Raw genomic sequence first — 17,583 nt, forward strand, 5'->3', positions numbered from 1 at the left:
GGGGGCAGTAGAGATGCCCAGAATGGGGCAGAGATCTTGGCGGCTTGAGAGAGGCCGTGTTGGTCCGGGGAGTGCCCGCGCCAGGCGCAGGGCTGCTGCCCCAGGGGCGGATTGGAGGGGCGGGCTGGGAAAGGGGCCAGAGGAAGAGGCGGAGGGGCGACTTCACAATTATGCTTTCGTAGGACGGGAGGCGGGGTAGCAGCCCCATTAAAGAAGCAGCCTGGAAGGAAGGAAGGAGCGAGGGAGGGACGGGAACAGTTGGAGGAGGAGCAGTGAGTTGGGCCGTGGCGCCCGGAGGAGGAGCGACCCCCACGAGGCCACGTTTTGTTTTTGTTATTTTCCCTTCGAATAGTTCTCGCAGGCCCTTTCGGGAGACCGATTGCGTGGAAGCCCAGCCGCCCCGACCTTCCAGGTGACAGCCGGTCACCCTGGTAGGAGTCAGCTCCGCCCCCAGACACCCCCTCCCGCCCACAGCCCGTTCCCTGCCCAGCCTCCCGATCCGGCCCCGGGCGAGCGCGGCGGCCGCAGCGGCTCTGCGGCGCTGAAGGAGGCGGCCCCCGGCGGCGGCGGGGGATCCTCGGCGTCGTCCTCCGACCTGGCAGAGCGGCGGCGGAGGAAGGGGGAAGCCCGGCCCCGAGGCCCGAGCCGGAGAAAGGAGCATGACGATTTAACCCTCCCTCTCCCACCAGTCCAGCGGCCGGGAGCTCCCCAGGTGCCCGCCGCCGGAACCTCGGAGCTGCGCCCGGGAAAGTGCCGCAGGGGGCAGGCCCGCTGAGCGCCGAGTTCTGGGTCGCGCCGCGGCGGGCGCGGGGTCCCGGCGAGGCAGTTGGCACAGTTTCGGCAGCGCCTTCCGTGTGCGAGTTTGGGGCGCGGCACGCCTCTTCGGTCGCCTCGGAGCCCGAGTGAAGCGCGAGTTATGGAGCCCCCCAGCTGCATCCAGGACGAGCCGTTCCCGCACCCCTTGGAGCCCGAGCCGAGCGCCCCGGCGCAGCCGGGCCCCGGGAAGCCGGGCGACAAGATGTTCCGGCTGTGGTACGTGGGTGGGTCGTGCCTGGACCGCAGGACCACGCTGCCCATGTTGCCCTGGCTCATGGCCGAGATCCGTCGGCGCAGCCAGAAGCCCGAGGCGGGCGGCTGCGGGGCGCCCGCACCCCGCGAGGTGCTCCTGGTGCTCAGCGCGCCCTTTCTCCGCTGCGTCCCCGCGCCGGGTGCCGGGGCGGCGGGGGGCCCGGGCCCCGCGGCCGCGCAGCCCAGCTCGGCGGTGTTCATCTTCGAGCACAAGGCGCAGCACATTTCGCGTTTCATCCACAACAGCCACGACCTCACCTACTTCGCCTACCTGATCAAGGCGCAGCCCGAGGACCCCGAGTCGCAGATGGCCTGCCACGTTTTCCGCGCCACAGACCCCAATCAGGCAAGGCGGCGGCCCGAGGGCGCGGGGGAGGGTCCGGCGCCCGCGGGGAGAGGAGCGGGGCGGGCGGCGCTGGCTCCCTGCTTTGGGGATCCGCTGTGGTCCCGCTGCTAGTGCGCGCTCTGCACGTGGCGCGTTTGAGCGCCAGCTGGTCGCGCTCCCCAGACCCAGAGTCGGGAAACCAGCGGTCCGGGGCGGGTTGTGGGTGGGGTGGCGGGGTCCGACGGAGACCCGAAGCTGGCGAAAGGGAGGGAGGCAGAGTGGTCCCGGGACGCAGGAGGAGCGGGCGTGCCCCGGGAGGATGCGGGGAGCAGCGTGCGTCCGGGGAGGACCGCGGTGTCCGGAGTGTGACTGCAGAGAACACGCCTGGCCAGTGCCTTGCGTGTGTGCATGTGTGTGTTTAAGAGGGAACGCTGGAGAGGGTTGGGTTTCTGGAGGTCCCGCGCTCACTCTTGCTTGGTCTTGGTGGAGTTCTGCCCCTTGACCCATTTGGATGGTCGCATCCTAGTCACAGAAGCACCTGCGGGTCTCGGTGTGGGAGGCTGTTTCGAGCCGGCTTAGGAAACGTTACTAGATATTGTCAGATTCCTGGCCAAGGACGAATCTGCGTTTAGATGTTGCGTGGAAAGAGTTTTGTTGAAAATGCTTTTATACGCGAATTGGAGGCAGAAGCAACACCTACTTGGGTGGGTTAAAAATCAGTGTCTCAGAAGAGGTCGAAATCTGTCTTCTAAGATAATTTCTCCAGAGTTTACTAAATGGAGGTGCCTGTTACCAAATAGTGTATTTTTACTTCCTTAAAATCTAGCGCGATTTTTATCTACTGGCAAGAGTAATCTAAACAAAACTTTACCATAGTGATTGTGTCTTTGAAAACAGGCTTTAAAAATGTGTGAAGAGTTTTTACCACATCAAAAGCCCCCGAACTGCGATTCTAGAGGTAGTTATTTAATGTTTGCATGGTACTTTAGATCCTTTGGAAAAACAGTGTTGTCAAAATATAAATAAATAAAGTCTCAGTTGCACCATGTGGCTGTTCCTCTGGTATCTGGGAAATGAATAGTCAGATGAGAAAAATAGCCTATACTGGTAAATAAGGCTTTAATTTTAAAATTTTTTATTATTTTATACCTGTAATTGAAAGACATTCTGTTTGTCCAGTAGAATTTCACAAACAGCCTGAGGCTGAATTGAAGAAAAGAAAAGCTCATTGTCTTAGATTTCATCAGTCACTTTGTAAGCTAGTTTAATAACTTAACAGAACTACCAAAGTGAAGAGAGCAATTTTAACTTATGTGACCACTGTTATATTTATGGTAAGACTAGAGGCCTGGTGTAGGAATTCCTGCATGGGTGAGGTCCCTCGGTCTGGCAGGCGATTGAGGCCTATGGGGGGGCTGGCTGGCCAGGGGGAAGGATCCTGGGAGGTTGGCCAGCCAGCCCCCCCCCCCCAGTGGGGGCCTATTGGGTGCCAGCTGGCAGAGGGGAGGGACAGTGGGAGGTTAGCCAGCTGGGGGGAGGGACTGCAGGATGTTGGCCAGCCAGCCCCCCAATTGGGGCCATTAGGGGGGCTGGCCAGCTGGAGGGAGGGGCTGCGGGAGGTTGGCTGTAAGAGTGCACTGACCCCCAGGGGCCAGCTCCTGCATTGAGCATCTGACCCCTAGTGGTCAGTGCATGTCATAGCAACTGGTCAACCGGTTGTTCCAGTCATTCTTGTCATTCGGTTGTAACGGTTGCTTAGGCTTTTATATATATAGATTACACGTTGATTGGTTGAATGGTTGACCGGACATTTAGCATATTAGGCTTTTATTATATAGGATATCTTACTACAAATTATTTTAAGATGCTGAACATGATTAAAATAATTTGCATTTCATCCTTATTTGTTAAAAAACATTTAATCTTTCACCTATGTTGTGAAATTAGAGTGCAGCATGAGTGCCTCTGGGATTTATTGATAGTCAATTAAAAACATCCCCTTTTATTTACCTTCATCATATATTTAGGTGTTAGAGGTTGAATGTGCTGTTTACTTTACAAATAATAATAATATGCTTAGGCTCATGTCCTCCTTTGGTTCATGTAGGAACAGTGGAAGCTATGTGTCTGTTCGATAAAAAACACACAAACATAACATTTCCTATTTATTGCTATTTCCCAGTTGAGTCTTTGATCTAAAGCAGTGTTTTTTCCACCTTTTTCATCTCATGGCACACATAAACTAATTAAAATTCTGCAGTAGCCCAAAAATATGTATTTTTTGCTGATCTGACAAAAATACGTATACTTTTGATTAATTCACACTAGACAGTTATTGTGTTGGTTTTTGTCTTATTTATTTTATTTTTTGACAATTTAAGGGAAAAGAGGTCAGTGCCCTAAATAGTCAGGTACTGCATGCTTCAAAAATTCTTTCAGCACACCAGTTGAGAATAGATTATCTAAAGAAATGGATTTCTGTTTGCTATTTTGAAAGGCCAGATGTTGTCCCTCTAGGGGTTATCTCCAACCATAAATCAGGGGTTATAAACTCAAATGCCTGGGAAGAGGGTTGAGTGAGGACTGTGGAGGACTATATAGTGGGAGTCCTTTTTTAAGGTGCTATTCTGCTCCAGTTAGAAACTGAGTGAACAGGTTACAAATCCAGTGTTGCCAGAGCTTCTGATTTCCCAAGAGAAAGTGGAAATTGGGATTTTAATGAATACATCCACATTTTAAAGAATTAGCAAATATCTTAAACATTTAAGAATCCTCTCTGGGCCATATAAAACACATTTGAGGGTTGGTTTCAGAGATCTAAGGACTGCCACTTTCAGTCTTTGGCATTAATATTTGTTGAGTGGACAAGTGCAGTCATCAGACACTGTGTGCTGTTTGCCACATATCCTTTTGAGTATCTGAATTCATTTCATATGATTCTCATAGTAGGGAACATTGGAAACATGTTTGGGGAAGAATCTACTAAGTAAAACTCCGGTAAGAGATGATTTTTCATCACCTGTTGAGGGAGATGATTCACCACATTATTACCATGCAGCAGTATGCCTCATAGAGTAGACTCTGGGTGGTCTGGGCACCCTTGAAATCAGAAGGAAAAAGACGTGCTGTTTGCTTTACCCCTGAGTTCTACATTTGAAGAAGAGAATTATTTAGTTGGACTTTCAAGATAATTGTTAATAGCCTTAGCCGGTTTGGCTCAGTGGATGGAGCGTTGGCCTGCGGACTGAAAGGTCCCAGCTTCGATGTTTCTCTCTCATCGATGTTTCTGGCTCTCTATCCCTCTCCCTTCCTCTCTGTAAAAAATCAATAAAATATATATTTTTTAAAAAAGATAATTGTTAATAGATTCTCCTAAGTGTTTTCCTCAGTCACTGAACAAGTGTGGAAGGTAGCCTAGAGCAGTGGGTCTGCAAACATCCCCAAATAATCTTGCCTCTGGTTTCTCCCTCATGCTTGTCCCTTTTCTGAAATGGGCCTGTCTGTAGGATGACTATATAATTTATTGTTTTTTAATTACTTTAAAAATATTTTTATTGATTTCAGAGAGGAAGGGAGAGGGAGAGAGAGATAGAAACATCAATGATGAGAGAGAATCATTGATCGGCTGCCTCCTGCATGTCCCACTCTGGGGATCAAGCCCGCAACCCGGCATGTGCCCTTGACCAGAATCGAACTTGGGACCTTTCAGTTCACAGGCCGATGCTCTATCCACTGAGTCAGACAGGCTAGGGCTATAATTTATTGTTTAATCTGGGACAGGTTTCATGAAGAAAGGGGGCACCACTAATGATTACACAAGCATAACAAGTACAAACTTAGATCGATAAGGGTGAACTGAGACATTTTGACACTAGGTTAAATGGCAAAGTTTGTGTTCCCGCCGAGTCACTGAGATGAAGACAGAAACCACTTACTGGTTTCTATATATAAAATGATGAGGTTTTGCAGAATATCTGTTCACACATCTTTTTGGCGATGGATCTGCATGTGACCTCAGAGATGGAAGCACTTGGGTATGTTTTGGGGAGTTGTTGTAGTGACGTGCCCTCTGGCTCCAGACCTTCCCGAAGGGTCATAGGCAACTTAAGGATGTGTGTCTGGAGGAGCCCTCAGTGGGAATGGCCTAGTACAGAGCTGTTTCTCCCAGGTGCAAAGCCAGGTGGGAGTTGGGAGCAAACCAACCAGTTCCAGATCAAATGTATGCCAATACAGTTTGGTTCCCGTTTACTCAAGCTTGTGTAGTCTAGCACAGGGGAATTGTCAGCCTAGCATATTTCAGCAAAACTTGGATATTTGAACTAGTAAAAGTGCTTAACTCTTCTTACTTTAAGAAATTCCACTGGTGCCCTAGCTGGTTTGGCTCTGTGGATATAGAGCGTCGGCCTGTGGACTGAAGGGTCCCAGGTTCGATTCCAGTCAAGGGCACATGCGAGGGTGGCGGGCTTGATCCCCATTAGGGGGCGTGCAGGAGGCAGCTGATCAGTGATTCTCTCTCATCATTGATGTTTCTATCTCTCTCTCTCCCCCTTCCTTTCTGAAATCAATAAAAATATATTTAAAAAATTCCACTGGCATAAATTGAGTTGTAAAACTGGTTGGGGATCCAAGAATTCGCTACCTGCGATCTAGAATGGGTCACTAAAATTTTTCAAATATTTATCTTTACTTTTAGAAAGAGGCTGTATAGCATTATCTCAATTTTCCTACTAAAAACCAGAAATTGTTTTATATCATGTGTATTTTACCATACCAGAGGCCCGATACATGAAATTCGTGCAAGGGGCTTGGCCCTCGCAGCCCCAGCTTCGTCTGGAAGGTCGACCAGAAGGACGACCAGAAGGTCATTTGGCTGTCCAGTCTAATTAGCATATTACACTTTTATTATTATCTACATTAATAAAAGAGAAATATGGTAATTGGTGTACGACCACTACCCCTTTCATTGGCTAATCAGCGAGATATGCAAATTAACTGTCAGCCAAGATGGCCCGGCAGCCAGGCAGCTTGAAACTAACATGAGGCTTGCTTGCCTCAGTGACAGAGGACTCCAACGTTCCCCGCCTGCCGCTGCAGGCCTCTGAGCCTGCAGTTTCAAACATTGTAACAAAACCCCAGAAACCAGCTTTCAGCCGGCTGGGATCTCAGAGCTGGAGTTGATACAGAGTTTCAAGAACCGAAACAAACCAAATACCTGCTTTCAGGAGCGAAGGCCTAAGAGCTGGAGCCTCAGAGGTAAAGCTGGCCCAGAATAAAAAAAAAAAAAAAGGAAAAAAAGGAGCAGTTGGGAGCTTCAGTCCCAGCCTGAAAACAGCCCTCAGCCCCTCATCCAGGCTGGCCAGGCACCCCAGTGGGGACCCCCACCCTGATCCAGGACACCCTTCAGGGCAAACCAGCCTGCCCCCACCCGTGCACCAGGCCTCTATTTCATATAGTAAAAGGGTAATATGCCTCCCAGCACTGGGATCAGCGGAGCTGAGAGGCCTCCGGGCACCTGGATCAGTGTGACAGGGGGCAGCGTCCAAACCCCCTGATTGCCCTGCGGCTCTGTGTGTGACAGGGGGCGGGGCCACAACCTCCCTATCGGCCCTGCTCTGTTCGTGACAGGTGAAGGTGCCCCAACCCCCTGGTCGGCCCTGCTCTGTGGGTGATAGAGGGCGGCGCCCCAAACCCCTGATCTGCCTGCCCTGCTCTGTGTGTGACAGGGGGTGCTGTGCCAACTCCCCTATCGGCCCTACTCTGTGCGTGACAGGGGGGAGCTCCCCAACCCCCTGATCGGCCCTGCTCTGTGCGTGACAGGGGGTGGCGCCACAACCTCCCCATCGACTCTGCCTTGAGTGTGACAGGGGGTGGTGCCCCAACCCCCAAATCGGCCCTACCCTGAGCATGACTGAGGGTGGCATCGCAACCTCCCAATCTGCGCTGCTCTGTGCATGACAGGGGGCGGCGCCCCAACTCCCCAATTGGCCCTGCTCTGAGCCCAACCAGGGGCTGCACCTAGGGATTGGGCCTGCCCTCTGCCACCCGGGAGCAGGCCTAAGCCAGCAGGTCGTTATCTCCTGAGGGGTCCCAGACTGCGAGAGGGCACAGGCCGGGCTGAGGGACCTCCTCCCCCATCCCCCCCGAGTGCACAAATTTTTGTGCACCGGGCCTCTAGTAGATTATAAAAAGCAAGAGCAGTTAGTGTTTATAAACATTGTTAGAGTTAATTATCATTTGCATGAGACTCTTAGCAGGAAAATTAGATATCATAATTATAGCATGAACAATCATTTAAAAGATAAAAACATAATAGCTATAATTTTTAAATGTTTTTATTGATTTCAGTTATTGGATTTCAGAGATTGGAAGGGAGAGGGAGAGAGAGTTAATAATGAGAGAAAATCATCAATTTGCTGCCTCCTACACGCCCTCTACAGGGGATCGAGCTGGCAACCAACTGGGCATGTGCCCTGATGAGTGCCCTAATCTGGATCGAACCCTGACCTCCTGGTTCATGTCAGTGCTCAACCACTGAGCCACACTTGCCAGGCTAATTTCTGTAATTTTCATTGATTTTGTTTATGTACTTTTTAAAGTTGCCTATGACCCATCAGGAAGGTCTGGAGCCACCTCACCTTCCATTGATTTCTAGAGAGTAGAAGGGGGGGAGGAGGGGGGAGTGAGGAAGAGAGAGAGAGAGAGAGAGAGAGAGAGAGAGAGAGAGAGAGAGAGAAGAAGCATCCACATGAGAGAGACACATTGGTTGATTGTCTCTCGCATGTGCCTCCACCTGGGACTGGGAACCTGCAACCGAGGTGCATGCCCTTGACTGGGAATGGAACCCATGACTCTTCGGTCTACAGGCCGACATGCTAACCAGTGAGCACATGTATATATTTCTTGAAGCTTCTCAGAACATATTTTCTGAGCTTTATTCAGGTAACCAATATTCAACTTAATTTTTATTGATGTATTTCAAAAAAGGTTATTTTTCAGTTCTTTCTCATAGTTGACGGTTAGTAGCTTTGTGAATATACTAGTCAGGAAAGTAGAGAAATAGAAATGTGGAAGTTCCCACAATTCTCCCTCGGCTGACTGAGTAGTTTGCTATTCTGGACAGGTAGACCTCTTTTTTTTTTTTTAAATATATTTTATTGATTTTTTACAGAGAGGAAGGGAGAGAGATAGAGAGTTAGAAACATCGATGAGAGAGAAACATCGATCAGTCGCCTCCTGCACACCCCCTACTGGGGATATGCCCGCAACCCAGGTACATGCCCTTGACCGGAACCGAACCCAGGACCCTTCAGTCCGCAGGCCGATGCTCTATCCACTGAGCCAAACCGGTTTCGGCCTCTCTTTATGTTTGATGTAGTCATTTTTTTCTTCTCTCCCTTCCTGCTGATCTGAGGTGCAGGTTAATGTGCTCTGGCTCCTGGTAGAATCTTGCCTGTGATATCTTGGGGAAGGTAGAAATGTGTGCCCAGGCTTCCCAGTTGTGAAGGAGAGTTTTAATGAAGATTGAGGCTGTTTGTTATCAGGGCTTGTGTGTCATAAACCAGAGGCTCAAACTTGATTCTGTGTCAGAATCACCTGGAGGGCTTGTTAAAACAGACCGCTGGATCCCACCCTGTTTGTGATGCTAACAACTTCCCAGATGTTGCTCAGACTACTGGACCGGGGACCACAGTTTTAGAACCATGGCTGTCAATGATGTTGTTCATGTGGTTTGTTGATTATATGACCACAATGTTCCTTTGGTTATTTTTACAATCATTCTCAGACTTGAAAGTTCAAGGTGAGTGTGAAGAGGAAAAATATCTGACTACAGAAGATTTTAATGAAACTCTTCTTTTTCTGCTTCATAGCTTTGCATCTCTTCTTCTCTTGATAGACAGTATTCTGCCAGGCATCATAAGACTAGTCATATGTTGAATGGAAACTTTACCTTTCAAGCAAAAGTTTTAAGTTCTGCAGAGGGACTAAACAACTTTTGGGGGAATATATCCTAATGTTACATTAACATGAGTTTTTGCAAAACTCAAAGCTTTATTTACTTGCATTTAGTGAAATAACAATATTCAGCATGTTTGATATACTAACTGTTAAGAAAATCAGGCAAAAAGAAATAAAGATTTAACACTTTGGTGAATAAGACAATGGCCACTCTGAATAATTATTGCAAACAATTCTGTTTATTCCTTTTTTTTTTTTTTTTAATCCCAGGGCCTTTGTTTTGTCAAATCATCTGGATCGTTGTTTCATTTGGGCTATGTTAGTGTGTCTGAGTCAAGTCAACATGCAGTTACTTAGATATAAAATGAGGGGCAGATTAATTATAATTTAGTATGTTCAGAATAATTGACCAGGAAAAGGATTGTGCTTGAAATATGGTCTACATGAAATATTAACACAAATTTAAGAACTCATTGGGAGGCATTGACTAAGGATGTCTCTGGCTTGTTACTCTAATGCTGTAGTGCAGTACTGTACACCATAGTATGTCTGTCTGAGCTTTTCAATGCATTTCCTTAAAAGTTAACATTATGGAGCACCTGCTGGGTGATGTCAGTGCCCATAGTGCATTTCCTAGGCTGTCCCATTTTATCTTCACAGCAACCATGTAGAAAGTGTACACCAGGATTCTCCCCCGCTTTACAGATGACATAACTGGTATAGAAAATTAAATTATTTCCTCAAGGACACAAAGCTTGTAATATTAGAAGCAGATTCCAGTCCAGGCAGACAGATTCTAAAGCCTATTCTCTTATCTGCTGTGCTAGAATGCAGTTGTTGAAAAATTGTTTTTAGTTGTTAGAGTTATGAACGTTTATGTTATCATTTTTATCCACTATTTCTTTTCAGCTTTATTGAGGTATAATTAAAAAATAAAAATTGTGTATACTTTAGGGTACACTGTGATTTTTTGATATATGCATCAAATGAAATGATTACCACAATCAAACTAATTAACGTATTCATCACCTCACAGGGTTATCATTTTTGTGGTGAGAAAACTTAAGATCTTCTCTTTTTGGAAATTTCAAGTATGCAATGAATTATTATTTACTATAGTCACCATGCTGTCTGTACATTAGATATTCAGCACTTACTTATCCTGCATATCTGAAAGTTGGTGTCCCTTGGCCAACATCACCCCATTTTTCCCATCTGCCAGTCCCTGGCAACCACTATTCTTCTCTCTGCATTTATGAGTTTGACATTTTCAGATTCTATATATAAGGAGATCAAGTATTTTAGATTCTATATATAAGTGAGTATTTGTATTTCCCCCCACTTTTATATTGAAATTCTCCACAGTTAAATAGGCATATTAACTTTGTAAAATAATAATTAACACTGAATGCATGCTTGGATGTAGTTACGCCACTATGTACTTGTCTTTTAATAGGAAGAAAAAAGTCTACATGATTTGTTAAGCTGGTGAAGCGAACCTGCTAACCTTTTACTAAATCACTGGAAAATGTTTAGAATCAATGGGGGAATTTAAAATATAAAGGGCTGTCAAGAAATAGAATACAATATCATCCCTTTTCTTATTGCTTTAATATTGTTATTAAAACTCTGGACAGAAATCTGAGCCTGCTTCAGATGAGATAAAAGGTGATTAGATATGAGATGATTTGACCGTGAGTGGTGGGTATACAATGCAATATACAGATCTTGTATCATAGAAATGTACACACTTGAAATCTATATGATCTTATTAACCCATGTCACCCCAATAAATTTAATTAAAAAAAGAATTATGGCTGAACATAGAGGGCACAACCACCATACATGCCAACAGGTCTTTGCAAAAATCTATTTGAAAACTAAAATAAAAGCAGTGCATAATGGTTAACAGCCTTGCAAGGAGCCAACAGGAAGGGACAGGAGCAAACCATCTCATAGAAGAGGGAAGGCCAGCTTTCATAACTGGAAAGAAATTCAATCCAACAGACAATGCACAATATTTAAAGAGTTAGGTGACAAGCATTCGGTGATCTTCAAAGTGAGCAACAGAATCAGGGCTGTCCAACACAGAGTGATGAAGTATCCCAGCAGGCATAAAGAGCATGCTACTAGATTCCTAAGGGGAAGAAATATTTGGAGAACCAAGACAATCAGTTAATTTCTGGTAAACTCGGGAAAAACGCTTGGGCTGCCCAGCTAAAGAGAATTAAATAGCTAACACCAGGGCAAGAGGTGAATTGAAGAAGCAGGGAACCATCTAGGGCCTAAAAACAGATTTGTTTATTGGTTTGTAAAAGGCCAAGCCATAAATGTATTTCTTCAGATTATATAACTTATTACTGAAAATGTGTATGAAGATACAATTGTGAGGTGCAAGACTACTTGATTTGCACAGCCAGAAACACTGACTTAGAATTTAGACAACAAATTACTAACAGTTACATAATATTGATAGTACAATGTTCTGTGATTTTAAAATTTGAGAATTTTTTGAAATTTTTGTGAAAATCCATAGCAGTTTCAAAGTAAAGACTATCCATCTGGTTAAGGGCATCTACAAAATACAAGAACTAGAGCAGCAAATTTAGGTTCTATATTTAGCCAGGAAGATCCTATTACTTGGAAATCCTTCCATCCCAACCACTTATAAGAAATGAAACTTGGAATAGATCAGTAACTTAAAAAATAATAACTCTAATATATTCTTGGTGGGATTGCAAAAATGTGTATCAAGGTTATCTGAAATTAAACAACCAAAATTCTAATCCCATATTTTTTCCCTTTCTGTCATCTAATCATAGAGTATCAGGGACATAACAAATAACATCTGAAAGTCTAAACTCAGAGATTTCCAAATTTATGGTTGTTCAGAATCCTTTTAAATGTAAATTAAGATGTTAACATAATTATTTTACTGTTACTTTATGTTCACAAAAATGTAGATATAAACTTTATATACTTATAGCTCTAGCTTTTAAACAACTCTAAAACCAAAACCAATTTACAAAATACCCACAAACACAAGTATAAAACCAGTAACATTTGTTTTATACTAACAACCTAAATTCAATATGATGAAAGATGTTATTTTCTAAACACATTACTATGGCACCGGATGCTATATATAACACAGGTGCAGCACGCTGAGTTACTGTGGACCCTGTGGTTTTTTGTGGGGGAGGGAATCATTTGTTTTGAACTCCTACAGAACCATACATCAGACCATCGGGTCACTGGGCTTTATCTAGCTAGCCTTAAAATTTAAATATTCTTTTCTCTTCAACCCAAGGTAATTAAGATTGCACAACTTGGTGCCTATGCCCCTTGCTTTATTGTATATGTTGTATAATGATGGTAAGATGCATTATATTTATATTTTATACTTCATAGTACATGATATACTTTTTTTTTAAAATATATTTTATTGATTTTTTACAGAGAGGAAGGGAGAGAGATAGAGAGCTAGAAACATCGATGAGAGAGAAACATCGATCAGCTGCCTTCTGCACATCTCCTACTGGGGATATGCCCGCAACCGAGGTACATGCCCTTGACCGGAATCGAACCTGGGACCCTTCAGTCCACAGGCCGACGCTCTATCCACTGAGCCAAACCGGTTTCGGCTACATGATATACTTTGATGTCACAATAAATACACTTTAATAGTTTCTACTTTGTAATACTTTGTAGTATTTATATACTTTATGGTTCAATAAAATATATCCAGATTCATGGTTGTATCTGTTTCTTAAATACATACCCTAATGTTTTTTATTCTAAACAAAAGTAGTTATAAAGTTTACAAATAGACTTTCATCCTTTACTTCCCTGCCTTTACTACACTATTACATAAAAGATACACCAGAGTTCAGCTTCACCATTTGTTGGATTGGTGTAGTTAGTTTCACGTAATTTCTCAAGTGTTCTTATGTAAGTCCACCTCATAGTTTAACAAGAGTTTGCTATCTCTCTGCTGATCGACACACCATAGGTATCCAGCATTTGATTCTGTCTTTGGAATTAAACTGTAAACTTCTAGGAGCCAGGTTAATAATAATAAGAGATATGCATTGATAATAATAATAAAGAATATATACTTTATTTTTTTTGACAAGAGGGTGTCAAACTTTAGCATGTATCACCCACAGGCTTTGTTATAATACTGACTGCTGGACCACCCCCAGAGTGTCTGACTCAGTAAGTCTGGGGTGAGGTCCAGAATTTTCATTTCTAACCATTTCCAGGTGACCCTGATGCTGCTGGTCCAGGACCACACTTTGAGAACCACTGCTCTAAACATAGGGGTTGGCAAACTATGGCCTTTTAAAAAAAAATACAGACTGGTTTGTCTCAGTGGATAGAGCGTCGGCCTGCAGACTGAAAGGTCCCAGGTTCGATTCCGGTCAAGGGCATGTACCTTGGTTGCGGGCACATCCCCAGTGGGGGGTGTGCAGGAGGCAGCTGATCGATGTTTCTCTCTCATCGATGTTTCTAACTCTCTATCCCTCTCCCTTCCTCTCTGTAAAAAAAAATGTAAATCAATAAAATATATTTTAAAAAATTAAAAAAAATTCAACAGTTTTATTTGAACACAAGCCCACTCATCTGTTTGAATATTGTCTATGGCTCTTTTCATGGTACAATGATAGAAGTGACTATTTTGACAGAGACCCTATGGCTGCCAAGCCCCAAATCCTTATTATCTGTCCCTTTACAGGAAAAGTTTGCTGGCCTCTCCTCTGGACAATCCAATTAAAAATAGGATTCCCCCCTTTTTTATAGGTGAGAAAGCTGTAGTTTCCCTAAGGACACAAATTAGCAAGTAGAAGATCTGGGTTTCCAAAACCCATGCAGGTTTAAAAACCCACTTTGTAAATTTTATTGATGGTTCTTAAATTAATCGCTATAGCCTAGCCCTCTCTGTTGAGCTTCAGCTTTTTTTTCAGTATCTAAATGCTTATTTAACACCTGCACTTGAATATACAGTTTCTGGTTCAGGTAACCTAGGAATTATATTTGAGTCCTACCTTTTTGGTCCTGGAGGGAAGTCATGTTGATTCTGCCTCCAAAACTTAGTTTGAGTATGTCCACATCTCTCTATGGCCAGTGCAGCCGCCTGATCTAGTAACTTACATCCTCTTGCTGGGATTATTAGACTCCTCTCAACTGTTCCCTCTGCTCTCCTCTTGTCCTACTACCAATCCCTTCTCCCGTGGAGCAGTAGGAGTGGTGGTTGTAAAATTCAAAGCAGATCAGTTTTTCTTTGCACTCAAATAGGCAATTTCCTTCTCACCTGATCGATCCTCTATGACTCCGCCCACTTTAGCTCTCCAGTCTCATCTTAGACTGCTTCTCTCTAGCATGCTCTCTATGTTTTAGCCATCTTTAAAGAAGCCCAGACCCTTAGATTACTTCAAAGCCTTTGCATGTGTGGTTCCCATTCCTTTTTTTTGTTTTTTTGTTAATACTCAATATTTCCCCATTGATTTTTAGAGAGAGTGTAAGGGAGGAGGAGAGACAGAGAGAAACATTGATGTGAAAGAGGCGTATCAATTGGTTGCCTCCCGCACATGCCCGGACTAGGGCTGGGGATCCAGACTGCAACTGAGATGGGTGCCCTTGACCGAAATCGAACCCGGGAGCCTTCAGCCTGTGGGCTGATGCTCTATCCACTGAGCCAAACCGGGTTGGGCCTGGTTCCCATTCGCTGCTAGATCAGCTTTTTCTCAGGTTTCAATTCTTTGCTTAACTCACAAATGTAACTTTCTCAGATTGGCCTCCAACGACCCTCTATCTAACAAACTAGCTAGGTATTCCAGTTTTGCACTTCTGTCCCAGCCCTATATTTGTTTTCCTTTTGTCCCTTAAACATTTAAAATTAAAATTTTTAACACTTTCTGAGGTTACTGTTATACCATCTCTACAATGTAAAGCTCTGTTCACAGTTGTATGCCTAGGACCTAATTTTATAGCAGGGAATCATTTGAACAAATTAAAATTCAGTTGAACCGAGCCAAAGTGGCTCAGTTTGTTGAGTGCCCATCACCCTGTGCAGGGAAAGGTAACTGGTTCGATTCCCATTCAGGGCACATACCTGGATTGTGGGTTTGATCCTGGTCAGGGCATGTATGGAGGGCAACTGATTGATGTTTCTTTCTCTCTCTGTCTCTGTCTCTCTCTTTCTTCTCCTTCCTCTCTCTAAGCATGTCCTCCCATGAGGATTAAAAAAAAAAAAATTAAGTTGAGTAAGAATTAGTCCCTGCCCTCAAGGAATTTAAATCTACATGCAGAGTTTAAAGTTTACTGGCAAGGATACACATATGTTCCTATATTTGTTGCCTTTAGTTATCATTAACTTTAACAAATGTGGGTTGTATTGTTTGTACTATATTATTCTTTTTTGTTAGGAATGTTTATAATTTTAGAGACATCATACTGCTTATAATATTAAACGGTTTTATAGGGCAGGTGTTTTTAATAAGTAAGTTATATAGTTTCTGAAAAAATTAGTAGGCTAATTTGAGATGGATTTTTCCTTGCCCCATCAAGACACATGAAATTTATTGATGCTGCTCACATGGAACAGACCTCTCTGTCACATTTTCATTGAATAATGTAAACGGAACCTTCGGGCATCTGGAAGATGATCAGCAAGAGTGATGTTATGAATATGTCCTTGCAATAGTTGGATTATTTTTCAGTTTCAGTTCAACTCAGTTACTTTGGCTTCTCAGTGGGAAATGATCTCATTTGGAAGGCTATTTAAGATATTTACTCAATGCTTTGAATGGATTCTGTAAGCTTTTACTCCAAAGTCTAAAATTGACTATTTTCTTAGCCCCTGATTTTTAGTCTGATCCCAAAAAGGGCAAGGAGGACCCAAAAGGTGTCTCAAACATTTTTTTTTTTAATCAAAACGGTAAATGGGCTTCTGGTCAGGTGGTGGCATAAGTAAATGCAGTACTAGAATCCTTCCAGAACCATGGCAAAAAATACAAATAATATTCAGAACAACCATCATTCAGAACTGCCTGAAATCTAGCTGAATGGAAGTCCTACAAATAGGGAATTAAAGAAGAAGCCCCATCAAAATTGGTAGGAGGGGCAGAGGCACAGAACAAGCTGGTCCCACACACATCTGTGGCAGTTTTTAATGGAGAGTGATATCTTAACTGCAGAGGTCCCCCTCTGAGAGGTGAGGGGTCCCACCCTAACACCAGACCCCTCAGCCCAGGGTTGCAGTGCTGGGAAGAGAAGTCCGCATAACTTTGGCTGTAAAAACCAGTGGTGATTGAGGCTGAGAAAAACAAAGGCTGCTGGAGTCTCAGGCAGTTCCTCCTAAAGGACCCACACATGGACTTACTTGGACTTATTCCCTCAGAGCTCCAGCAGTGGGGTAGCCGCTTGAAAGGAACAAAGCATATACAGGGAAGAACTAAATTGTCTAGCATTAGGGCAAGAGCTGGGGTTGGGGGTGGGGGGGGGCAGCTTTCTCCCAGACAAAGTGCTGGGAGAGGCCATTGTTCCTTTGCTAAGCCCTCCCCAGCACAGCAGTCACACGCAGGTGCCATATCTGAGTCTTCATCAGTCTTGCTTACACTGTTCATCCCATTCTGGTGATTCCCTGAGACCCCACCCCACCCAACTTGTGGACTCTTCCAAGCCTTTTCCATATAACTGGCCTCATTTGGTTCATGCTTCTGACTTTTCTAAAATCTCTCAAACAAGTAGCAGCTGGCCTCAGTGTGCTCTGTACCTTTCGCTAAATGGCCCCAGGCCCAGCACCAGTGTAAGTCCACTTTGGTTCACAGTTTGGCCTCTTATGGACACCTCTAAGCCCATCACAAGTAGCAGCCATTTTCAGATCGCCCATCAGCTCATGCCCAGTGGCCCCAGGCAGGGCACAGGCAGTGGCTGACTTTGTACCTCCTGGGAGGCCCCAGAGCCAGTGTACCTGGTGGATAGCTTCAGACCACACTGGATTACAACCCTACCCACCTCCATGAGTCACAAACTCAATGGGTGGCCTTGGTGAGCTCCAAAGTCCCACTGAAGTGAACCCTGCTCTGTAGGGTTGTCATCTGCACAGAAGCTCTTCAGTTGTAGTCAAAGGTGGTCCTCACAGCCAGTTGGCCTGGGGATCAATTCTTCCCTGTGATGCCAACAGCAACCAAGGCTCAACTACAACAGGACAGTGCACACAACCCATACAG

General features: G+C 44.7%; 1 protein-coding gene across 2 annotated transcripts in view; it reads left to right on the top strand.

The window, feature by feature from the left end:
• Positions 1 to 239: 239 nt before the first annotated feature.
• Positions 240 to 17,583, top strand: part of TBC1D4 (TBC1 domain family member 4) — a 195,151-nt gene continuing 177,807 nt past the window's right edge. For both annotated transcript variants that reach the window (XM_081084189.1, XM_081084190.1), the window contains exon 1: positions 240 to 1,414. In XM_081084189.1, coding sequence (XP_080940315.1) covers positions 917 to 1,414 — 498 coding nt within the window. In that variant the 5' untranslated portion in view covers positions 240 to 916. The remainder of the gene's footprint in view (positions 1,415 to 17,583) is intronic.

The sequence above is a fragment of the Myotis nattereri genome (assembly GCF_964212035.1).
Source record: "Myotis nattereri genome assembly, chromosome: 2".
NCBI lineage: Eukaryota > Metazoa > Chordata > Mammalia > Chiroptera > Vespertilionidae > Myotis > Myotis nattereri.